This window comes from Ornithorhynchus anatinus, chromosome Y2, assembly GCF_004115215.2.
Source record: "Ornithorhynchus anatinus isolate Pmale09 chromosome Y2, mOrnAna1.pri.v4, whole genome shotgun sequence".
Classification (NCBI taxonomy): Eukaryota; Metazoa; Chordata; class Mammalia; order Monotremata; family Ornithorhynchidae; genus Ornithorhynchus; species Ornithorhynchus anatinus.
The window spans coordinates 1,388,801-1,408,479 of NC_053176.1; the positions used below are offsets into that span (position 1 = coordinate 1,388,801).

Genomic DNA, 19,679 nt, shown 5'->3' on the forward strand with positions numbered 1-19,679 from the left:
TTCTTCTTCTTCTTCGACGCGATCCTTGCCCACAAAAGGCTTGGGAGGGGAAGCTAGCCATTTAAATAAACTCCCTGTAGACTGTAAGCTCGTTGTGGGCAGGACCCGTATCTGTTTATTGTTCTGTCGTCCTCCGCCGAGCGCTCGGCACCGGGCTCTGCACATAGTACAACCCGATCACCTCGTATCCCCCAGCGCTTACCGAATACCACCATTTATCTATTTTGATTTTAGTGAGCGCTCCATCAAGACGATCGAAGGAATGAGCGGCCGAGCCTGCTCCTGCTCCCGGCCCCGGCCCCGGCCCCGGCCCCGGCCCCGGCCCCGGCCCCGGCCCCGGCCCCGGCCCCGGCCCCGGCCCCGGCCCCGGCCCCGGCCCCGGCCCCGGCCCCGGCCCCGGCCCCGGCCCCGGCCCCGGCCCCGGCCCCGGCCCCGGCCCCGGCCCCGGCCCCGGCCCCGGCCCCGGCCCCGGCCCCGGCCCCGGCCCCGGCCCCGGCCCCGGCCCCGGCCCCGGCCCCGGCCCCGGCCCCGGCCCCGGCCGCTCCCCGCAGGAAAACGAAAGCGAAGTGCGGGCAGTGACTCTCGGGCATCGTTTGCTCTGGCCTGGCGCCGGCGCCTGCGCGGAAGAGAGGGCGGAGGACAGTCCCCGGTCCCGGCCGCCATGGAGGAGCAACCGGGGCCCGGGCCGGGCGGCCGCATCTCGCTGCATAACTTCAGCGCCAGGCTCTGGGAGCAGCTCATCCACTTTCATGTCATGCAGCTGACCGACTCGCTCTTCTTGTGGGTGGGAGCGGCGCCCAGCCTGCGCAACCTCGCCGTGGCCATGTGCAGCCGCTATGTGAGTGCGCCCGCCGGCGCCGCCCCGCAGCCGCCGGCCCCGTGGGGCAGTTTGAAGCGGGGTGGGGGTGGGGAGGGGCAGGTTGCGCTGGGTGGGGTGTCCCCTAACCCCCTTCACCCCCGGAGCCTCCCCTACCCCCTGAGGACGGTTGGCCCCGCGCCAGGCTGCGGGGGTGATGATGCTGATGCTATTTGTTAAGCGCTTACTATGTGCCCAGCCCCGTCCTGAGCGCTGGCTTCCAAGTTCTAAGGCTGCCGTGCCGGAGCCCTCCGTCCACTGCCCCCTCACCCCGCCTTGGCCGGGGCTGCGGCCGGAGCCATCCCAGGCGGGCTCCTCCTTCGTTTCGCCTGCTTATGGAGCGCTTCTTGTGTGCAGACGCGTGGATCCCGGGCATTCGGAAAGGTCGCAATCTAATGGGAGAGAGGCGCCCACTCCACATACGTATGTCTTTGTGTATAATGGTAGAACGAGGAGGAAAAAGCATCACAGCTCAAGTCTGAAAAATGCATCGTATATGTATATAAACTGTACATAAGTGGGTGACGGGACGATATGGCTTGGTGCGCTAGGAGTTGAAGAGGGCCTCCTGGAGGAGCAGGTTTTCAGCAGGGGAGGAATGTGATCGGGGAGGTCTGGAGAGGGTGGGAGTGCCAGATAGGAGTAGGGCTGAAGTGAGGCACGCTGTGAGAGGGAGAGGCTGATCAGGGAAAAACACGCGGCGGCATGGGGGGAGGAAACAGCACTAGCCATTAGTGTGAACACCTGTGGTCTAGGCCGTGGAGCGTCTTGGTGATTGCTGGCTAATGCCACCTTTTCCCTGGGCTAAGAGTCCAACGTGGCCGAGCCCGAGCCCAGACGTAGCTAATTCCATGCCTTATAGCAAACCTTCTCCCAGTCTGAAAGTGATACATGCTTTTTATCGCAACAGAGATGAGGATAATACTAATAATAGTGGCATTTGCTAAGCGCTTCCTATGTGCCGAGCATTGTGCTATAAGCACTGGGGTAGATTCAGGGTAATCGGGTTGGATACCGACCCTGACCCACATAGGGCATCGGTCTTAATCCCCACTTTACAGGTAAGATGACCGAGATGGTGAGCTCGTTGCCTCTAGACTGTGAGCTGGTTGTGGGCAGGAAATGTATCCGTTGGTTTTTGTATTGTACTCTCCCAAGCGCTTAGCCCAGTACAAGGGAGGGGCCCATGAAAGAGGCTGAGAAGGAGCCAGAGAGAAGAACCAGGAGAGGACAGTAACAGTGAAGCCAAGGTCGGTTAATGATTCAAGGAGGAGGTCCACAATGTTTAAGGCAGTTGAGAGATTGGGACTTAGGCTAGAATCGAGGCTGTCGGATTTGAGAAGTCAGAGGTGACTCTAGAGAGCGCAGTTTCAGTGCATTGAGGACGGTGGAAACCAGATTGGAGGACGTCAAGGAGAGAATTGGAGGAGCGGAAGTGGGTGTGGACAACTCACTCAAGGAGTTTGGAGAGGAGTGGTAGGAGGGAGTCGTGGGGTCGAGAGGTGTTTTTGTTTTGTTTTGATTTTCAGGATACGGGAAGCATGAGCATGTTTGAAAGCAGTGGGGAAGAAGCCAAAGTGAACAGTTGAAGCTGCGGGTCAGGGAGGGGAGAAAGGAGGGGACAGATGTTTTGGTAAGGTGTGAAGGGATGGGGTCAGATAGAGGGGGTAGATTTTGAGAGGATGCAGGCGATCTCTTGAGATACTGCTGGGAAAGTGGAGGGTAGAAGAGGGGCATTCATTCATTCAATAGTATTTATTGAGCGCTTACTATGTTCAGAGCACTGTATTAAGTGCTTGGAATGTACAAATCGGTAACAGATAGAGACAGTCCCTGCCCTTTGACGGGCTTACAGTCTAATCGACGAGCTTACAGTCTAATTGGCAGCAGGAGGGGGTTGCTGGAGAGGAGGGAAATTAAGCCCGACGGTCACAATTCCACTGATAAAGAATGTGGCCAGGTTATTAGGGGAAAGAGATGGGGAAGGTGAGGGAACAAGGGATTTGAGAAGGGAGTAGCTGGTAGTGGGTATTGGAGTCAGTAAGGATGAAGAAGTATTATCGGCTGGAGGAGCGGACAGAATTAAAGCAGATATGGAAGAAGTCAGCTAGGCACCTAGATTTCTACCTGCAGCACTGTGTAGCTCAAGCACAGGAGTGGAGGAAGCGTACTGTGGTGGTGATCTGAAGCCGCAGATTAGTAGAACAACATTAGGGGAGGGACAGGGGAGCAAGGGAGGTGAATTTCATGAAGAGGTCTCCTGGAGGAGGTGGGATAAAGCAAGCAAGCAGTGGTGTTTATTGAGTGCAGTAATGTGCAGAGTACTTTATTAACCGCTTGGGAGGCTACAATACAACAGAATTAGTAGACACATTCCCGGTCTATAAAGAGCTTGTAGTCTAGAGAGGTAGACAGTAATGAATATACATAATTTATAGTATATAATTTATAATATATAATTTATAATATATAATTTAAAGATATGTCCATCTGCAGAAAGGCCTTAAAGATAGGGCAAACTTTGGTCTTTTGGACTTGAAGTGGAAGTGAGAGGGAATTCCATCATCAAAGGTATTCATTGAGCACTTACGGTGTGCAGAGCACTGTACTGAGCGGTTGGGAGAGTACAATGAAACAGGGTTGGTAGACAGGGTTGGTTGTGGTACCTTGCTGTCCAAAGGCAAGATAGAGGATGTGAGCTAGAGAGCAGTGACGAGAGAGATGAGAATACGGCACAAAGAGGTTAGTTGGAGAAGAGTGAAGATTGTGAGCGGGGTGGCAGTGGGAGATGAGTGGGGATAAGAAAGGAGCACAGAGCTAATTGTGTGTCTTAAAACCAGTGGTCAGGAGTTTCTTCTTGATGCCCAAACTCCCCACCATTGGCTTTATAGGACTTAACCACCTTGCCCCCTCCTAACTCACCTCACTACTCTGCAACAACTCAGACTGCACAATTCGTCCCTCTAATGCTAACCTTCCCACCTTACCTCGATTTCGTCTATCTCGTCGCTGACCTCTTGCCCACATCCTGCCTCTGGCCTGAAACGCCCACCCTCCTCAGATCAGAAAGTTAATTGCTTTCCCTCCCTTCAAAACCTTATTGAAGGCACATCTCCTCTCAAAAGCCTTCCCTGACTAAGCCCTCCTCTCCTTTCTTCCCACTTCCTTCTGTACCGCTCCTACTTGCTCCTTCATTCATCCTCCTTCCCATTACGAATATATCTATTTATCTATCTATTTATATTACTGTCTGTTTCCCCCTCTAGACTGCGAGCTCGTTGTGGACAGGAATATCTCTTATTATGCTCTCCCAAGCACTTAGTACAGTGCTTTGTCCACAGTAAGTGCTCAGATACGAACGAATGAATGCAGAGAAGAATGGCAGCCATTGGAGAATTTGAGGAGTGGGACAGTAGGTACTCTTTGGATTTGAACCCTTTAACCAATTGATATTCATCCCACCTCCAGAACACTGTTAGGCATATCTGTAACTTTAATAATAATGATGGTGTTTGTTAAGCACTTACCCTGTGCCAAGCACTGTTCTAAGCGCTGGGGTAGATACAGGGTTGTCAAATTGTTCCATGTGGGGCTCACAGTCTTAGTCCCCATTTTAAGGATGAGGTAACTGAGGCCCAGAAAAGTTAGGTGACTTGCCCAAAGTCACACAGCTGACAAGTGGCAGATCTGGGATTCGAACGCACGACTTCTGACTCACAAGCCTGTGCTCTTTCCACTAAGCACAATAAATATCTTTGATTAGAAATGTGTACAAAATAATGTTTCTGAAGATCCAGGCAGCAGAATGAAGTTTGGACTGGAGCCAGAAAGGGCTGCAGTAGTTGAGCGAGGATAGGACAAGCTGTTGGACCAGTTAGGAGACGTTTTGGATGAAGAGGGCGGGTGGATTTTGGAGATGTTTTGAAGAAAGAAGCAACAGGATTTGGTGACTGACTATAAATTACTTTATTCACATTAGTGTCTGCCTTCCCCTAAGCCTATCATGAGGGAATGTGTCTGGTTATTCTTTTGTACTGTACTATCCCAAACTCTTAGTACACTGTTGTGCACACAGTAAGCACTCAATAAATATGATTGAATGAATGACTATGAGGGACTATGTCCAACCTGATTAGCTTGTAAGTGCTTAACTTAATAAAGTGCCTAGCACATAATAAATTCCTAACAAATACCATTTTTTAAAAAGCAAGAACTTAAATACCGTTAACCTTCCCCTCCCACAAAAAGGACTTTTGAGATAGATCTTCGGTTCTCCTATAATGTGATGGTCGTGTTCTTAAGAAACTCCTTGTTTGGGAAAGCCAGCCTCATGTTACCCACCATTAGCTAACAACCTGTGTCTTCCCAAGTGGTGAAGTGATGTATTCTGACAGCACAGCGAGCCAAACCCAGATAGGCTTGCATGACCGGACAAACCCCCCATGGAAGCCTGCATCCTGCTGGGCTCAGAATCCAGTCATCAGTCCATTGCTAGACCATGGCCATCCCTCCTGAAAAGTCACCCCTCGAGATGGAGGTGAGAAAGGAGCCTCCAGGAGTCACCTAGTTCACCCCCCTGCGTCTCCGTGTAATTTATGCCCATAGTTTGTGGTTCCCTTTTTTTGCCATTTTAGCTCCAGCCCGGTTGTGCACCAGTGACCCTATGAAACTGGTGGAAAGCAACCCAGTCATAAGGTGAATTGGAGCTCCAGGTAGCGACTCTGCTGCTGTGGAACAAGCGTTTATCACCAGCCTCCAGGGCTTAGATGGTGAGATGATAGGACTTTTCAACCAATTGGCTATCGAGGTGGTTGACGTGCCCTCCAGGCGTTTGCCAGCAAAGCCATGGTCAATACCCTTTCTTCTGTGCTCTGGATGGGGTCAAGGTTGTTAAGTAAAGCGTTTGCCCTTCAGCACGAGCTGCCTTTGGAATGGAGAGAGGGAGGGAGGAAGGTGGGTCTGTAGAGGGAAGAGAGACCAGTGCCCGTTCAGCCTTGTTACTGATTAACACTGTGCTAGTGATAGATTCAGACAGCTTCTCCTTAAGGGGTTCCAGCTCCCACCCCCGTGTTCCGTCACAAATAGAGTAAGTCTTCCAACTTCCCGGCCCTGGCAGTTTGTCCTAGAAAGGCAGTGGTCTGAACAGTTGCCTAAATTCCATGCAAGTATCGGTCAATCAGTGGTATTCGAGTACTTCATGTGTGCAGAGCACTGTACTAAGCACTTGGGAGAACACAGCAGAGTTGGTAGACTTTATTTTTTTTTACAATATTTGTTAAGTGCTTTCTGCCAGTACTAAGCGCTGGGTTAGATGAAAGCTAATCAAGTTGGACACAGTCCTTGTCCCACATGGGGTTCACTATCTTAATCCCCATTTTACAGATGAGGTGACTGAGGCACAGAGAAATTAAGTCACTTGCCCAAGGTTGCACAGACAAGTGGCAGTCACTTAACTTCTGTGCTTCAGTTACCTCATCTGTAAAATGGAGATTAAGAGTGTGAACCCCATGCGGGACAGGAACTGTTCAACTCGATTACCCAGCGCTTAGTACACTGTCTGGTACATAGTAAACACTTAAATACCACCATTATTATTATTAATTATTACTATTATTATTCCCTGGCTCCATGTCCTTTCTGTGTCATCTCTGTACTTGATTCCCATTTTACAAATGAGGTAACATACTCAGAGAAGTGACTTGCCTAAGGTCACACAGCAGGAGGAGCTGTAATTAGAACCTAGGTCCCCGACTCTCAGGCCCATGCTCTTTCCACTAGGCCACACTGCTTCATCACAAACGTTCTCACCTCTCTGTGCCCTTTGGGCATTTGGTAGTCTCCCCACTCTCAGCCTCATGGCATCTAGGAACATATCTATAAATTATTTATACCAATGTCTGTCTCCTTCTCTAGTTATAAACTTGTGGGCAGGGAAAATGCATGTCAACTCTGTTGTATTCTCCCAAGTGCTTGGTACAGTGCTCTGCACACAAGGAGTGTTAAATATGATCGATTGAGAAGAAGTCACAAATCCGTGCCTTTTTATTTTCCAGGACTCCATTCCCCTGACTACATCACTCATTGGAGATGCTTCTGACACAACCTCAAATTCAAAAGCTCAGCGGTTAGGTAGGTACCTTTTCCTGGGATTATCCCCCTTTACCTTGGCTAGCATCTGATATACTTTCAAGTGAGCCCTGTCCTACTGATTGCTTGTGCTGTCCATCAGCCTCCTCAGCTTTCCTAACCTTTGCAGGCCCAAGGCATGGTTGAATCAGTCAACCGTTGGTATTCATTGAGCACTTCATGAGTGCAGGACACTGAACTAAATGCTTGGGCGTGTACACTATAACAGAGCTGGTAGAGATGAACCCTGCTCACAGAGAGCTTGCCAGCGTAGAGACTGAAGTTGTATGACGGGTATAAATGATCCTCTGGGAAGATGTGCTCAGCCACAGGCAGATGGAGGATCTGGCAGATGTGTGAACCCCGATCATTTAGAATTCATGATCCTTTGGGTAGGTTAGAATGGTTGTGAGGAAGCAGCATGGCCTAGTGGAAAAAGTACGGGCTTGGGAATCAGAGGATCTGGGTTCTAATCCCGGCTCCGCCTGCACTGTGACCTCGGGCAGGTCACTTCTCTTTGCCTCAGTTACTTCATCTGTAAAATGGGAATTAAGGCTATGAGTCCTGTGGGGTCAGAGGCTGCATCCAACCTGACTATCCTTTTCACCTCAGTGCCTAATTCAGTGCCTGGCACATAAGCATTAAAAAAAATTGTTTTGGATGGTGAGAAGAGCTTTCCTCTCTTCTCCCTCTCCTAGATTTAGGAACATAAGTTGCTTAGCCCCTTTCCAGGTCAGAACCTTTCCTGGACAAATTCAGTGCCTGCCCGGTCGCTCTCATGCCAGTTTAGAGCAGAGGTGGTGGGGTGGGGGTGAGATTAGGAAGGGGTGCAGGGGGGAGGGAGAGAGACAGAGACATGTCACCCCCCTCCTCAAAAATCTCCAGTGGTTGCCTCTCTGCCTCCTTATCAAACTCCTCACCATTAACCTTAAAGCAGTCCGTCACTTGCCCCCTCCTGCCTCACCTCGCTTCTCTCCTTCTACAACACAGCCCACACACTCCACTCCTCTAGCGCTAACCTTCTCACTCTGTCTCAATCTCACCTGTCTCGCCACTGACCTCTGGACCCCATCGTGCTGCTGGCCTGGAACGCCCTCCCTCACCAAATCCGACGGACAATTACTCTTTGCGCCCGTCCCCCTTCAAAGCCTTATTGAAGACACATCTCCTCTGAGGCCTTCCCAGACTAAGCCCCCCTTTACCTCATTTCCCACTCCCTTCTGCGGCACCCTGACTTGCTCCATTGGCTCTTCCGCCCTCCCAGCCCCACAGCACTTATGTATATATCTGTATTTTTATTTGTATTGATGTCCGTCTCCCCTCTTCTAGACTGTGAGCTGGTTGTGGGCAGGGATTGTCACCGCTTATTGTTATACCTTTCCCAATTGCTTAGTACAGTGCTCTGCACACAATAAGCGCTTAATAAATACGAATGAAGGAGAGAGAGGGACACACAGACACATGGGGTGGCAGGGAGGCGTTGGTGGAGGGTCAGAAGGGTGGAAGAGAAAGGTGGTTCAAGTGAAAGTTTTTTCTCTTGAAGATGGAAGAAAATGGCAGCTTGACCGGTACTGGGGCATAGATGTGAGGTGAAAGTCTTCTGAGTGGATACTGTAACACTGATGGAAGAGGCTTGGGTGTATATGAACCCACCCATCAATCAGTCAGTAGTATTTATTGAGCGCTTATGGTGTGCAGAGCACTGTATTGAGAGCTTGGGAAAGTACAGTACAGCAGAGTTGGTAGACCTGTTGCCTTTCCACAAGGAGCTCACCATCTAGAGGGAGAGACAGACATTCATATAAGTAAATTACAGATATTTACGTAAGTGCTCTGGGGCTGAGGGTGGGGTAAATAGCAAGTGCTCAAGGTTAGAGATCCAACTGCTTAGGCAGTGCAGAAAGGAGAGGAAGTAGGAGAAATGAGGGCTTAGGGAAGGCTTTTTGAAGGAGATGTGATTTTTTAATAAGGCTTTTATAGGTGGGGAGAGTGGTGGTCTGTCAGACATGAAGAGGGAAGGAATTCCAGGCCAGAGGGAGGATTTAGGCAAGGGGTCGATGATGAGGTAGGCAAGATTGAGGCACAGTGAATAAATGGGTGTTAGAGGACTGAAGTGTGCCGACTGGGTTGAAGTAGGTAATCAGCAAGGTAAGGTAGGAGGGGGATACCCATGAGAGTTTATAATATTTTTGGGGATATAAAGTAATAAAACTGCCTTATATTCTACAATTTAAATTTCTCACATATTCAGCCAAAGCTTTATACTCTTTTTAAGTGGAGAAGTTTTACTGGTGAGGGTTTTTTTGTTTAGTTTTTGTCTCGTGCTAACAGGTGGCATACATACGTCTGTTCCATTTCTTGTGACTTTACCATATATTCCCTGAGCTCTGATAGAGTCTGGGTACCAGAGGCTTAGTCCCAGAGATGATAATGCTTTAGTTGAACAGGGCTCTTGAATAGTGGTGAGCATTTTTAGGGCTCTCCTGAGGAAAATAAAATTGGTTTTGTGGGAAACTCTGTTAGATTTTTCCATTAAAGCTGAATATCCTTCCTGAGGCATGAATTGCCTTGTTTATAATTTTTCTACTTAAAGGACATGCATATGAAAATGTAATGGGAGGTTTTTTTTAAAAAAAGAATGCATTTGCTTTTGTAGTGACTATTAGAGCAAAAGCCCAACATGTTATTTTGGCTCTCCTGTGAAATAGCCACACATTAGCCATGACTGCAGGAGGCAAGTATTTCTAGCCCTCCATGTTGTTTTTCTTCCCGTCTGTGTTATTACATGGCCAATGAAATGTCAGGCAAGGCATCATGAACATGCCCCCACACCAGGGCCAGAGAGGGAGGTGACTGTTCTCTCTGGCCTTGCCCATCCTATCCAGTTGGGCTGGTTAGGCTCTGCTGGCTGGGGAAGGGCCACGTAGTTTAACCCTGATGCTGAAGGATTGGAGGGTGTCTGGTAATGTGTTTAGGGGGTGGGGTCGCCCCGCTCCCTCTAGAAAAATGTGGGCTAACCTATGGGACCCGCCCATGTATGTGATAGGCAGAGTCAGGATTAGGACCCAGGTCCTCTGACTTCCAGGCCTGTGCTCTTTCCATTGGGTCACGCTGCTTCTCAAATGTCCCAAATAACATTTGGTCCCAATGTTAACCCCTTGCTATAGAGGAGCGTTCGTGCAAGGACAATGAGCCCAAGTGTCGTGTTCTTGAATTCATGGCTATCTTAGCTAATCAAACAAAAAGTTCAGGTAGATGAATAAAATCCGAGGCCACCGAAATCCATGTATTTTTGGTGATGGGAATATTAATTATACAAAAGAACCACTGCCTCTGTAGTTTGGATGATTTGAACCAGTTATTCCTGGTTCATGGTGGTATATGGGGAAATGAGCAGCTGATGGAGCTGGACTATAAGTAATGATTCTAATTGTGATTTATAAACCAGAATGAATCATCTTTGCAAAAGAAATTATAGGTGAAACCTTGAAAAATTAGAAGGGCATATAATGAAAGCTTCATTATAAGGAAGAGAAAGTACAGCCCTCATCAAGTAGATGATGCTTCCTGGTGGGGGATGGAAATAGGACTACAGTAAGAAACCCTTTTTGTTTACAGCTTTAATATAGTAACACAGCAGGAACTAACTACCATGGGGAAGAGTAGTTGTCTCCACAGGGGGCAAAAAATCAAGTATTTTGGTTGTTTGTTAAACCCTTGAGAAGGGAAGGTTGTTTTAACAAAACAGTGCCAACCCCAGATACCGCGGGTACGTTAACTAAACCTCGATCTAGTCTATCTCGCCGCCAACCCTTTGTCCGTGTGTTCCATCTGACTTCAGCTCCTTCCCGGTTCATATCCTTTAGCTCCTTAAGGCCAGGCAACATGTCTACCAACATGTCTACCAACATGTCCTTTATAGTGTACTCTCCCAAGAGCTTAGTATGGTGCTCTGCACACAGTAAGTGCTCAGTAAATTGACTGATTGGTCGATATCCAACAGATCACCCATCCCACCTCCAGAGTCCTCTTAAAATCACATCTCCTCCCAGAGGTCTTCCCTGATTTAAACTCTCACTTCCCCTACCCACCCTCCCCTCTATGTCACCTATAGCCTGGGATCTGTACCCCTTAAGCCCTTGATATACCTTGCAGCACTTCTGAACATATCCTTATATTCTGCTGCTTTCCCTCTCTGAAATTTTATTTTAATGTTTGCCTCCCCCTCTAGATTGTAAGCTGCTTGTGGGCAGGGAATGTGTCTACCAGCTCTTTTGTACTTTGCCAAGTGCTTAATACTGTGCTCTGCACACAATAAGTGCTCAATAAATACCATTGACCAATTGATAAGTTGCCTAAATTACACTTGACTTAGCAGAATTTCATCTGCAAAGGCAGTAGTCCTTTTTTATAATTCAGCAGGGTGCTTTTTTTGAAGTGTAGCATTCTAGCTTCAATTCCTCTGATGTAGGTGATTTTTAGAGATGTAGAAAATAGACTCTAGATTGTCAGCCTCTTGTGGGCAGTGAATGTGCCTACCAACTCTGTTTTATTGTACTCTCCCAAGCACTTAGTACAGTGCTCTGAACACAGTAAGCATTCAGTAAATACCATTGTGAATTCTAATGATGATGAACTTTTTCTGAATTTTATTGCTTGGAGTTTTCACCGAGATAAGGGCAAAGATGTATTACTATTGTGAATTCATGACTATCATCTTTTTGGAAGAAAAAAATGTTGTATTCCTTTCCACTGCCATTGGCTGCTTGTTGACCTTTTACCCTTCAAAGGGGGCAGGGCCTTCTTTGCTTCATGATCACTTTTTTTTTGCAGTATTTGGGTCGTGCTTATTATGTGCAGCTTCTTTACTAAGTGCTGGGGTAGATATAAGCTCATCAGGTTAAACACAATCCATGTCGCACATGTTGCTCACAGTTTTCATCCCCATTTTACAGATGAGATAACGGAGGTCCAGAGATATTAAGTGACTTGCCTAAGGTCACTCAGCAGGGACCTTGGCAGAGGAAAGCTGCCTAATGAGATGGAGAGGTCCTTCCAGGATGGTAGCCAGAAGTGGAAATAGAGGAGGTGGGGAATGGTGTCAAAAAGGTGATTCCAGGACCCCTGGTCCCTAACCAACTTGCTGGAGATGTTGCAATTACCCAGCGAAGTAAAAACCAAACAAAAAAAAACCCACCACCGTGATCTGGGTTAACAGCAGGTGGGGAAGGGAAGTGGATAGTTCTCATCCCCTTTTCTTGGAGGAATGGCTTGGGAATCGCAGGGATGTTTGTGGGACAGTAAGTAGATCCTTTCCCTTAAAGGGAATCTCCTCAGACTCAGGAGTGAGTGAAATTTGGCCCTCTGTGTCTGGATAAGTGATGTCAAAGACCAGTGCATTTAGTGGGGAGTCAACTATCCAGGGAAGCTACTCCCCTCCACCCCCAGGCACAGGTTTCCTACATAGCTACAGACCCCTGTAAAACCCCCCTACAAAGGAGTCCTAGAAAGGAGAAGCAGTTGCCTTATTTCCTCGGTTGCCTTTGACTTATTAGACCCTGGTCAAGTGAGCCACCATGGGTCTGAATTGGTCTCAGCACATCCTGACAAGGAGTGGAGTGAAGCAATCCAAACCCTTGGCTATGCCTCAGGAATCTGGGCTAGAATCTTACTTTATAGTTTGATTCAGTCAACCCCATCATCATTCATATTTCTTTCATTCATTTACAAAGAATTCTCCTCTTGGGATCCTGTGTAACTCTTTGCAGCACCAGTCATTTAGGGCTTTCACTTACGTTTGTGTGAATTTGTTTCTCTTTGTAGCCAGGAAGACTAAAAAACAGGTGTTTGTCAGCTACATTCTTCAAAATACAGACTGCAATTTCACATTACTCATAGAAAACAGGATCAAGGAAGAAATGGAGGCTTTCCCCGTGAAGTTCTAGTGGTAGCATATGGTGAACTGCAACTTGTGTATATTTGTGTTTTTAAATAAATCATGTGGATTTTGCAATGAAGGTGCTCTTCAGAGTTAATACTGCTTGTGATTTGCTAGTATGGTGAATAGTCTTAGGAACCAGCCACGCCCTCCTTAGTTGGTTGATGGAGGACAGCATTTTTTTTTGACTTAGCCTTTGTTTTCATGCAGTAGGAAAAAATCAAGCTTTCTACAACCCTGTACTCTGGATCCCCTGGGGCCCCTCCAAGTCTGAACCCCTACTCCTTTCAGGTAAATGCTTTGTCTCTACCTGAAAGAGACAGAGTGCAGCCCCTAATTGACAGTCCGTGTCCAAAGTCACGGCCTGGAACGTGGCTATCATTTAGGAAGATTCCAAGGTGGAGGGTAGTTCTTCCCATCAAGAAAAAACTTCTAAAGATGAAACTCCAGCCAGCTATGAAATTTCACTCAAGAGAATAACCTAGTGGGCATGTCCAGTGCTAGGCAGAAATTGTTGTCATTGACACATAGCATTTCTACTGTGTAAAGTTAGGCTACACAGATTATTTTAGTTTATTCAGTTTATCTCTCTAGACTAAGCTTTTGGAGCATCTGCCACTTCTTTTATATTGTAATCTAAAAGCGCTTAGTTCCAGTGATCGACACACAGTAAGCACTCAGTAAATACCACCGACTGATCGATTCAGGTATGAAGACAGTGGAAGGTACGTATGCATTACATTTGTTGTTAATTAGTCTGCCGGGCGTCAGCAAGTCCCCCAATTGAGGAGGAAGGACACATCCTGAAACGTTTTGAGCCAGTTGGGCAGCGTGATTTTATTTCTGTACATTTACAAAGTTTCAGTAGGTACAACAGATGTAACATCATGCAGATATTTAGCTCGTAAGACAGTTTCAGTACTTGATTTAAGCTTGTGCTATGAGTTAAGCACCACCAGACTCATTAATCATGGTCAAAACAAACAGTAACACAAATCTTTTTTATTAGAATTTCATCAAAAACAAATGGGGAAGAGAGGGAAGGGGGCAGAGATTCTCATTAACTAGACATAACACACTAGGTACTCCTCTCCCAAACATTTTACACAAATACATTAAAATGAGGTGGTTTTTCTCTTAAAAATGTTTAAGTGCGGGAGTGCTCCCGGCACTTGTGCGCCATCTAGAGGCGCCACGTGATGTAACATTCACAAAGTTCATTTAATGGCACTTCTGCTTCCAGTTCGGTGACTTTGTATTGTTTGGCTTTAGGAAGTGGTGGTGATGAGGGGAAATTCTTCCTTTTGTTTGTTTCTGTCAGTGACCAAAATGCGCCACGGCCCTGGCTCTCCCTCTCCCCCGCAGCCCTACTGAGTCAAGCCAGAACGACTTCTCGAAACAGCGGTGTACTCATCACTGGTTTTCCTTACCCTGGCTTGCGTTTTGTTATTTACAGTGTTTGTTTGGCAATAGAAGTACTATTGGAAACTGGAAGCCGATGGGGGGAGAAAAAAATGAAGCATGCGTTACCCTGCCAATGTCTCTTCACATTTTGTTTGAATGATTCGGAAAAGAAAATAAGGAAATAGGAGGAAAGTAAGACTGAGCCCCTGGGGATGGGTTGGGATAAACTCAAAGGTGCATTGGAGGGAAAGAAACCGGGATGGGTGGCTTGGGGAACATGGGCTTGAGGCGCCTGAGAAGTGTTTCCTCTGTGCCAGCCATGAAGGAAACGGAGTGAGGAGTTTCAAGTTTGATAGACAGTGATTAGGTAGCTGCCAGATGTCCGTCCGTACAAAGAACTGGGCAGAACAGGTGAGGAAACTGAGCTGCTGGCTGGACCACCCACATATCTTGCACAAAAACTTTTCGGCTACAGCCGCTTTCCACGAAAGCTTTCTGTCGGCAACTAAGACTGTGTTCTCAGCTGTGGTCTGTATCCCTAGGGAGCCATAATGGTCGCACTAACTTGATGCGGTACCACTTACCTGCTTCCTAGGAAGTCTAGTTCATTAGTAGTGAGACTGGAGTGGGAAGAAATATCCCTTCCTTGCCTCCCCCTGCCCCCAGGTCACCTACTGAATCGATCCCATTTTGTCAGTATGATTTAAACATTCATTCTACCACAGGGTCTGTTCGTGGTTTGCTGTTGCTGTTGCTAGTTTTGAATTAGTTTTGAAGGAGAAGCAGCGTGGCTCAGTGGAAAGAGCATGGGCTTTGGAGTCAGGGCTCATGAGTTCGAATCCCAGCTCTGCCACTTGTCGGCTGTGTGACTGTGGGCAAGTCACTTAACTTCTCTGTGCCTCAGTTCCCTCATCTGTAAAATGGGGATTAAGATTGTGAGCCCCACGTGGGACAACCTGATTCCCCTATGTCTACCCCAGCGCTTAGAACAGTGCTCGGCACATAGTAAGCGCTTAACAAATACCAACATAAAACATAAAAAAAAAAATTAGGGAGCCCACTCTGGAAGAGAAATTCCTGCAGCCTGTAACCTTTCCTAAAGGTACTTGTTAAGTGCTTACTATGTGCCAATAACTGGGGTATAGGTTGGACCCAGTCCCTGGCCTACATGGGGCTCACAAAGGGTTGACAATGACAGGTACTGAAACGCGATCCAGTCCACCTCAAACCACTTAGAGAAGGATCTTCCCATAGCTCGGTATGTTCACAGACTATGCAGGCTAAGCGACAGTCCTAGTTCACAGTAAAAGGACTGCGAGTAGAATCAGTGCTGCAGGTGAGCATGTGTAGCGTATATCCAATCTCAAGTCCTAAGAACCCTCTCTGACCCCCTCCCCCTCCTTCTACCTTTTGTGGTGCTCTCTGGTCAAGGCCTTTTCTGAACCGAGCTCACTTTCGGGCTCTGTAAGCAGCTCACCCACCCTGCTATGTGACTCGTAGCATGTACTGAATTTTATAAAAGGCAAAAGGTATTTCACAGGTTTGGCACGTGAAGACTGCACCCGTCTAAAGGCCTATTTTAAGGTGAATGCGGATGGAAGAATCAGAACACGGAACAAAAAGAGACCCAACTAAGCTGTACAAGTCACTAGAGGACAATCAGACTCTGAGAAGTCTAGCAGAGGAAAACAGTAATGTAGTAAATTATCTCATATTTTGATGATTTTCTTTGTACTTACATCTCCCACTGGTCCAGTGTTTATTTCTTACAGAACTTGCAAGAACCCAGAGGCAACTGTTGCCCTCAGTTGTCCATGGCAACAGATGGAAGATATTCTGGTCACATTCCCATGGTATTTTGACATTTCAATTTTTCCCCTTCCCTGGACCCTGAAGAGCAGCTGTAGTCTGCTGCTGCTAAACTAATAAATACCTGTGTGATTGACCAATCAGTCACAGGCCACCTAGATGGAAATTAGGTAGTCCAATCTGGTTCTTCATATTTAATAGTCACGGCAAAGGGGCAGTCTTGTGAATTCCCCCTTGTCACTCTGTTCACTGAAATGTTTGGGTCTGCTCTCTGGAAAAACATTAGTATGTGAGGTGGGTTGGAATGGGGAGGAGAGGTCTGATCTCTGCTTGAAAGATTCTTGTCTGGAGCAGGCCCCAGGTTGATCCTTCTGTGTGTTGGTGAAGGAAGAACCAAAGATACTGAAGTTTAGTTCTCAGGAAAAAGGGAGGGGTAGTTGGCTTAAGTCACATAGGTGAATCTGAGCGGTCAACTGAAGATTATTTCTTGAAGAGGAAGCAAAATGTAGGCTGTCAGGAAGGAAACACTCCTGCTTCCAAACCTCCATTTTTAACTCTGCTTGGATGGGATGGTTCAGACCTTGGCAGCCTTGGTGTAGAAGCTGGTGAAACGGGATAAATCCAGAAATCAGAAAAGGGATTGTTGATGCTTTAATTATGTAAAACAAGAGGGAGCAGGAGCAGCATGGGCACTTGAAAATTGCAGGAAACGAAGTGTTCAATTTGGACCATTGATTTTCATCTTCTTCCCCGTCCTTTGCTGGTCTGGAGCAGAAAATGCTAAAAATGGGTGGCTGTTAACTTCACCACTTCTTCCTGTGCTCTGACTTAGTCAGCAGCCTGGCCAGGCAATCTCCAACTCACTCTTAAGAGGTAACATTTCTGCAGGGTGAGGGATCGGGATAGTCAAGCAGTAGTGTTTGGGGATAACCGTTTCCTCCCCACGACCAGCTCATGTACCAGTTCTTTTCCTAAATACTATTCACGAAGTAGCTGCTTTGTGAATGGTTGACTCGGAAATGTGGGGATTTGGGCCGGCCTGCCCCCGGGAATGAGTTAAATCCTACTGGCAGATCACCTCTACCACCTTGATGCTTTGATAGGCAAACATGGTTTCAGAAAAAGAGTAACATTGCCTCTAGTCCTTCAGGGTTGCTGAATTTCATGAGAAGCTTAAACGTTTCCCAAAGGAGCTTTGAATATTAAGGATTAAAAGATGATCCTGAAGGAAAGACTGAGCCTACCTTAGTGTGGTTCATGAGCTTCTTTACCAAGTGGAGGAAATAGGAAGCTCTGACACACAAAACTTGGGTGGGCTTTTTTAAAATCTTTTTTTGGTTTCAAAACCTCACATGGACTCACTATTGAAACCTTAATTTTAAATTTTACTCTGGTCTAAAATGCACTCACAGTTTTTGATTCACAATAGTGTTTTGTACACACACACACACATGCAGCAGGAAACCTGGGGGAATTGAGCTTTTTTTAAGATAGGGGAGCAAGTAACTCCTCACTTATCTGGTGGTCTTTTACAGCAGAGAGCGCTCTCTTGGGTTTCGTCTTTTTTTACGATAAGGGTCCTCCTTGGAATGGCCCAGCCTCTCCTTGTGAGATGGTGTCTTCGTTTTAGTGATCAATGAGAGGAAAAGGACATAAAGTGCTTCTCGTGAAAATGACCAAAATAAATAAAAACATTTAATGGCAGAGAAGAAGGTCTTTGATGGGTCATCTCTACCCAGTTTCATATCAATTGCATTATGTCTGCTTTTAGAAAAAGGTGAAATTTTTCTATGCTTCTGGTCAATCTCCTACCATTAAGTGGCTTTAGCAGCAGGGTTGAATTTTCCCTCTCCCACCAGCCATCTTTTCCATCATTGGTCTACGCCGTAAACCTGTGCAAAAAGGATTAAAAAATAATCATCATCATCAAAACCCAAAGTGCTCCCCCTTCTGCCCTGGACAAGCCACGGTGGTGGCAGTGGGGGGTGGGGAAGGGTTTACATAGATCTGACGCCATTGACTGTGGCGTTGTCAGGCAGCCTGTCGCCCACAGCGACCACATCGTGGAGGCCCGAGTAATCCTTGAGTTCCGAGGTGGTGGGCAGAAGGGGCTGCTCGCCCCTCCGGTGGGGCAGGAGGGGCTGCCTGGTATAGTGTTCGCCGTTGAAGATATTTTCGGGGAGGTTTTGGTTCTTGCTTTCGGGCAGGAGGAGGATGCAGATGATGCAGATGAGCGTGCAGCAGGCGAAGATCACATGATGTAGGAAGTAGCCTTTCTGGTTGTGGAGGTCCATGATGGGGGCCGTCAGCATGCCGAACCCGGCGCTGGCCAGCACCAGGCCTAGACCTCCGCACCTGCAGGAAGGGCGGGAAGCAGGGGGTGGCCAGTTGGAGGGGGCCTTAGCCGGGCCGCTCTCGGCTTTGTTGGTTACCGCTGGATCGGCCCTGGGGTGGACCGCCCGAGAGCCAGAAGAATTTCCCTGACCCATTTAAATGGAACAGGTGCTCCTCTGGACTCTAAGGACTTACTGTGTACTAAGCACTGAGGTAGAGGCAAAACAAGCAGATCAGACACACCCCTGTTCCTCCTGGAGCTGGCAGTGGAAGAGACAGCAGGGTTTGAATCCCCATTGGACAGGTGAGGTAACTGAGGCTCAGAGACATGAAGTGACTTGTCCAAGGTCACACAGCAGGTAAGTGGTGGAGTTGGGACTAGAACCCAGGCTCCCCAACTCTTCCCACATGGCCAGGCTGCTTCTGTGGAGTGAGAGAGAGGCCGGTTTCTATGGGACAAGCAGTAGGAGCATTGGATTCCACCACTGTCCAGCTGAAGCAAAGGCAATGTGGTCCATTGGCAATTAATTATGGAGCTTACCAACACGTTGTGTTGAGTGACCATGGCATCCAAAAGGGCAAGTCATTAGTTCAAATCTATTTTCATTTGTGATGTTAGTGCTTTTTGCTAGTGGAGGACTGCAAACCTGCCTAATTTTTCTGGGGTTGTGAATATTGAAAAGATTGGATGTTCTTGTTTTTTATACAGGTTGTAGTTCTCCTGATTTAGCATTATGATTATTTCTGATAGAATAATAACATTGATGGTATTTAAGCACTTACTTTGTGCCAGGCACTGTGCTAAGCACTGGGATGGATACAAGCATATCACTTTGGACAGTCCCTGTCCCATATGGGGTCACAGTCTTAATCCCCATTTTACAGATGAGGGAACTGAGGTCCAGCGAAATGAAGTGACTTGCCCAAGGTCATACAGCAGACAAGTGGCAGAGTGGGGTTTAGGACCCTTGACCTTCTGACTTCCAGGTCTCTGCTCTATCCACAATAATAAGCTGCTTCTCCAAGCAATATATAATGTGTGGAGCAATAGCCTAAATGCTGGGGAAAGACAATAAGATAATTCAGTAACCGTCCTTAGCCTCCAGTGCTCACTGGCAAAAAAGGAAGGAGATGGGGGATCCATGGGAGACAGCAAACAGCAAGAGAAGTGACTCTGTCCTGGCTGGATAGAAAAGTGCTCAGGCGTCTCTG

General features: G+C 47.4%; 2 protein-coding genes across 2 annotated transcripts in view; one reads left to right on the plus strand and one right to left on the minus strand.

Annotated features, from left to right (window-relative positions):
• The first annotated feature begins 557 nt into the window (after window positions 1-557).
• On the plus strand, window positions 558-12,999 carry LOC114808670 (proteasome assembly chaperone 4-like). Its single transcript, XM_029056462.2, has 3 exons — window positions 558-838; window positions 6,910-6,985; window positions 12,806-12,999. The coding sequence occupies exons 1-3, from the start codon at window positions 662-664 to the stop codon at window positions 12,925-12,927; spliced, it is 375 nt and encodes a 124-aa protein (XP_028912295.1). The 5' UTR covers window positions 558-661; the 3' UTR covers window positions 12,928-12,999.
• A 3,767-nt stretch (window positions 13,000-16,766) lies between these two features.
• Window positions 16,767-19,679, minus strand: part of LOC114808666 (solute carrier family 22 member 23-like) — a 131,011-nt gene continuing 128,098 nt past the window's right edge. The window contains 1 exon segment of the mRNA XM_039910966.1: window positions 16,767-18,488. Coding sequence (XP_039766900.1) covers window positions 18,131-18,488 — 358 coding nt within the window. The 3' untranslated portion in view covers window positions 16,767-18,130.

What these genes read in the sequence shown, in the direction of transcription:
- LOC114808670 (XM_029056462.2), top strand. Translation starts at nt 662, where the DNA reads ATGGAGGAGCAACCGGGGCCCGGGCCGGGCGGCCGCATCTCGCTGCAT. An exon ending in TGGCCATGTGCAGCCGCTAT is followed by an intron (nt 839 to 6,909) that starts GTGAGTGCGCCC and finishes TTTATTTTCCAG; the next exon opens with GACTCCATTCCCCTGACTAC. An exon ending in TTCAAAAGCTCAGCGGTTAG is followed by an intron (nt 6,986 to 12,805) that starts GTAGGTACCTTT and finishes TTCTCTTTGTAG; the next exon opens with CCAGGAAGACTAAAAAACAG.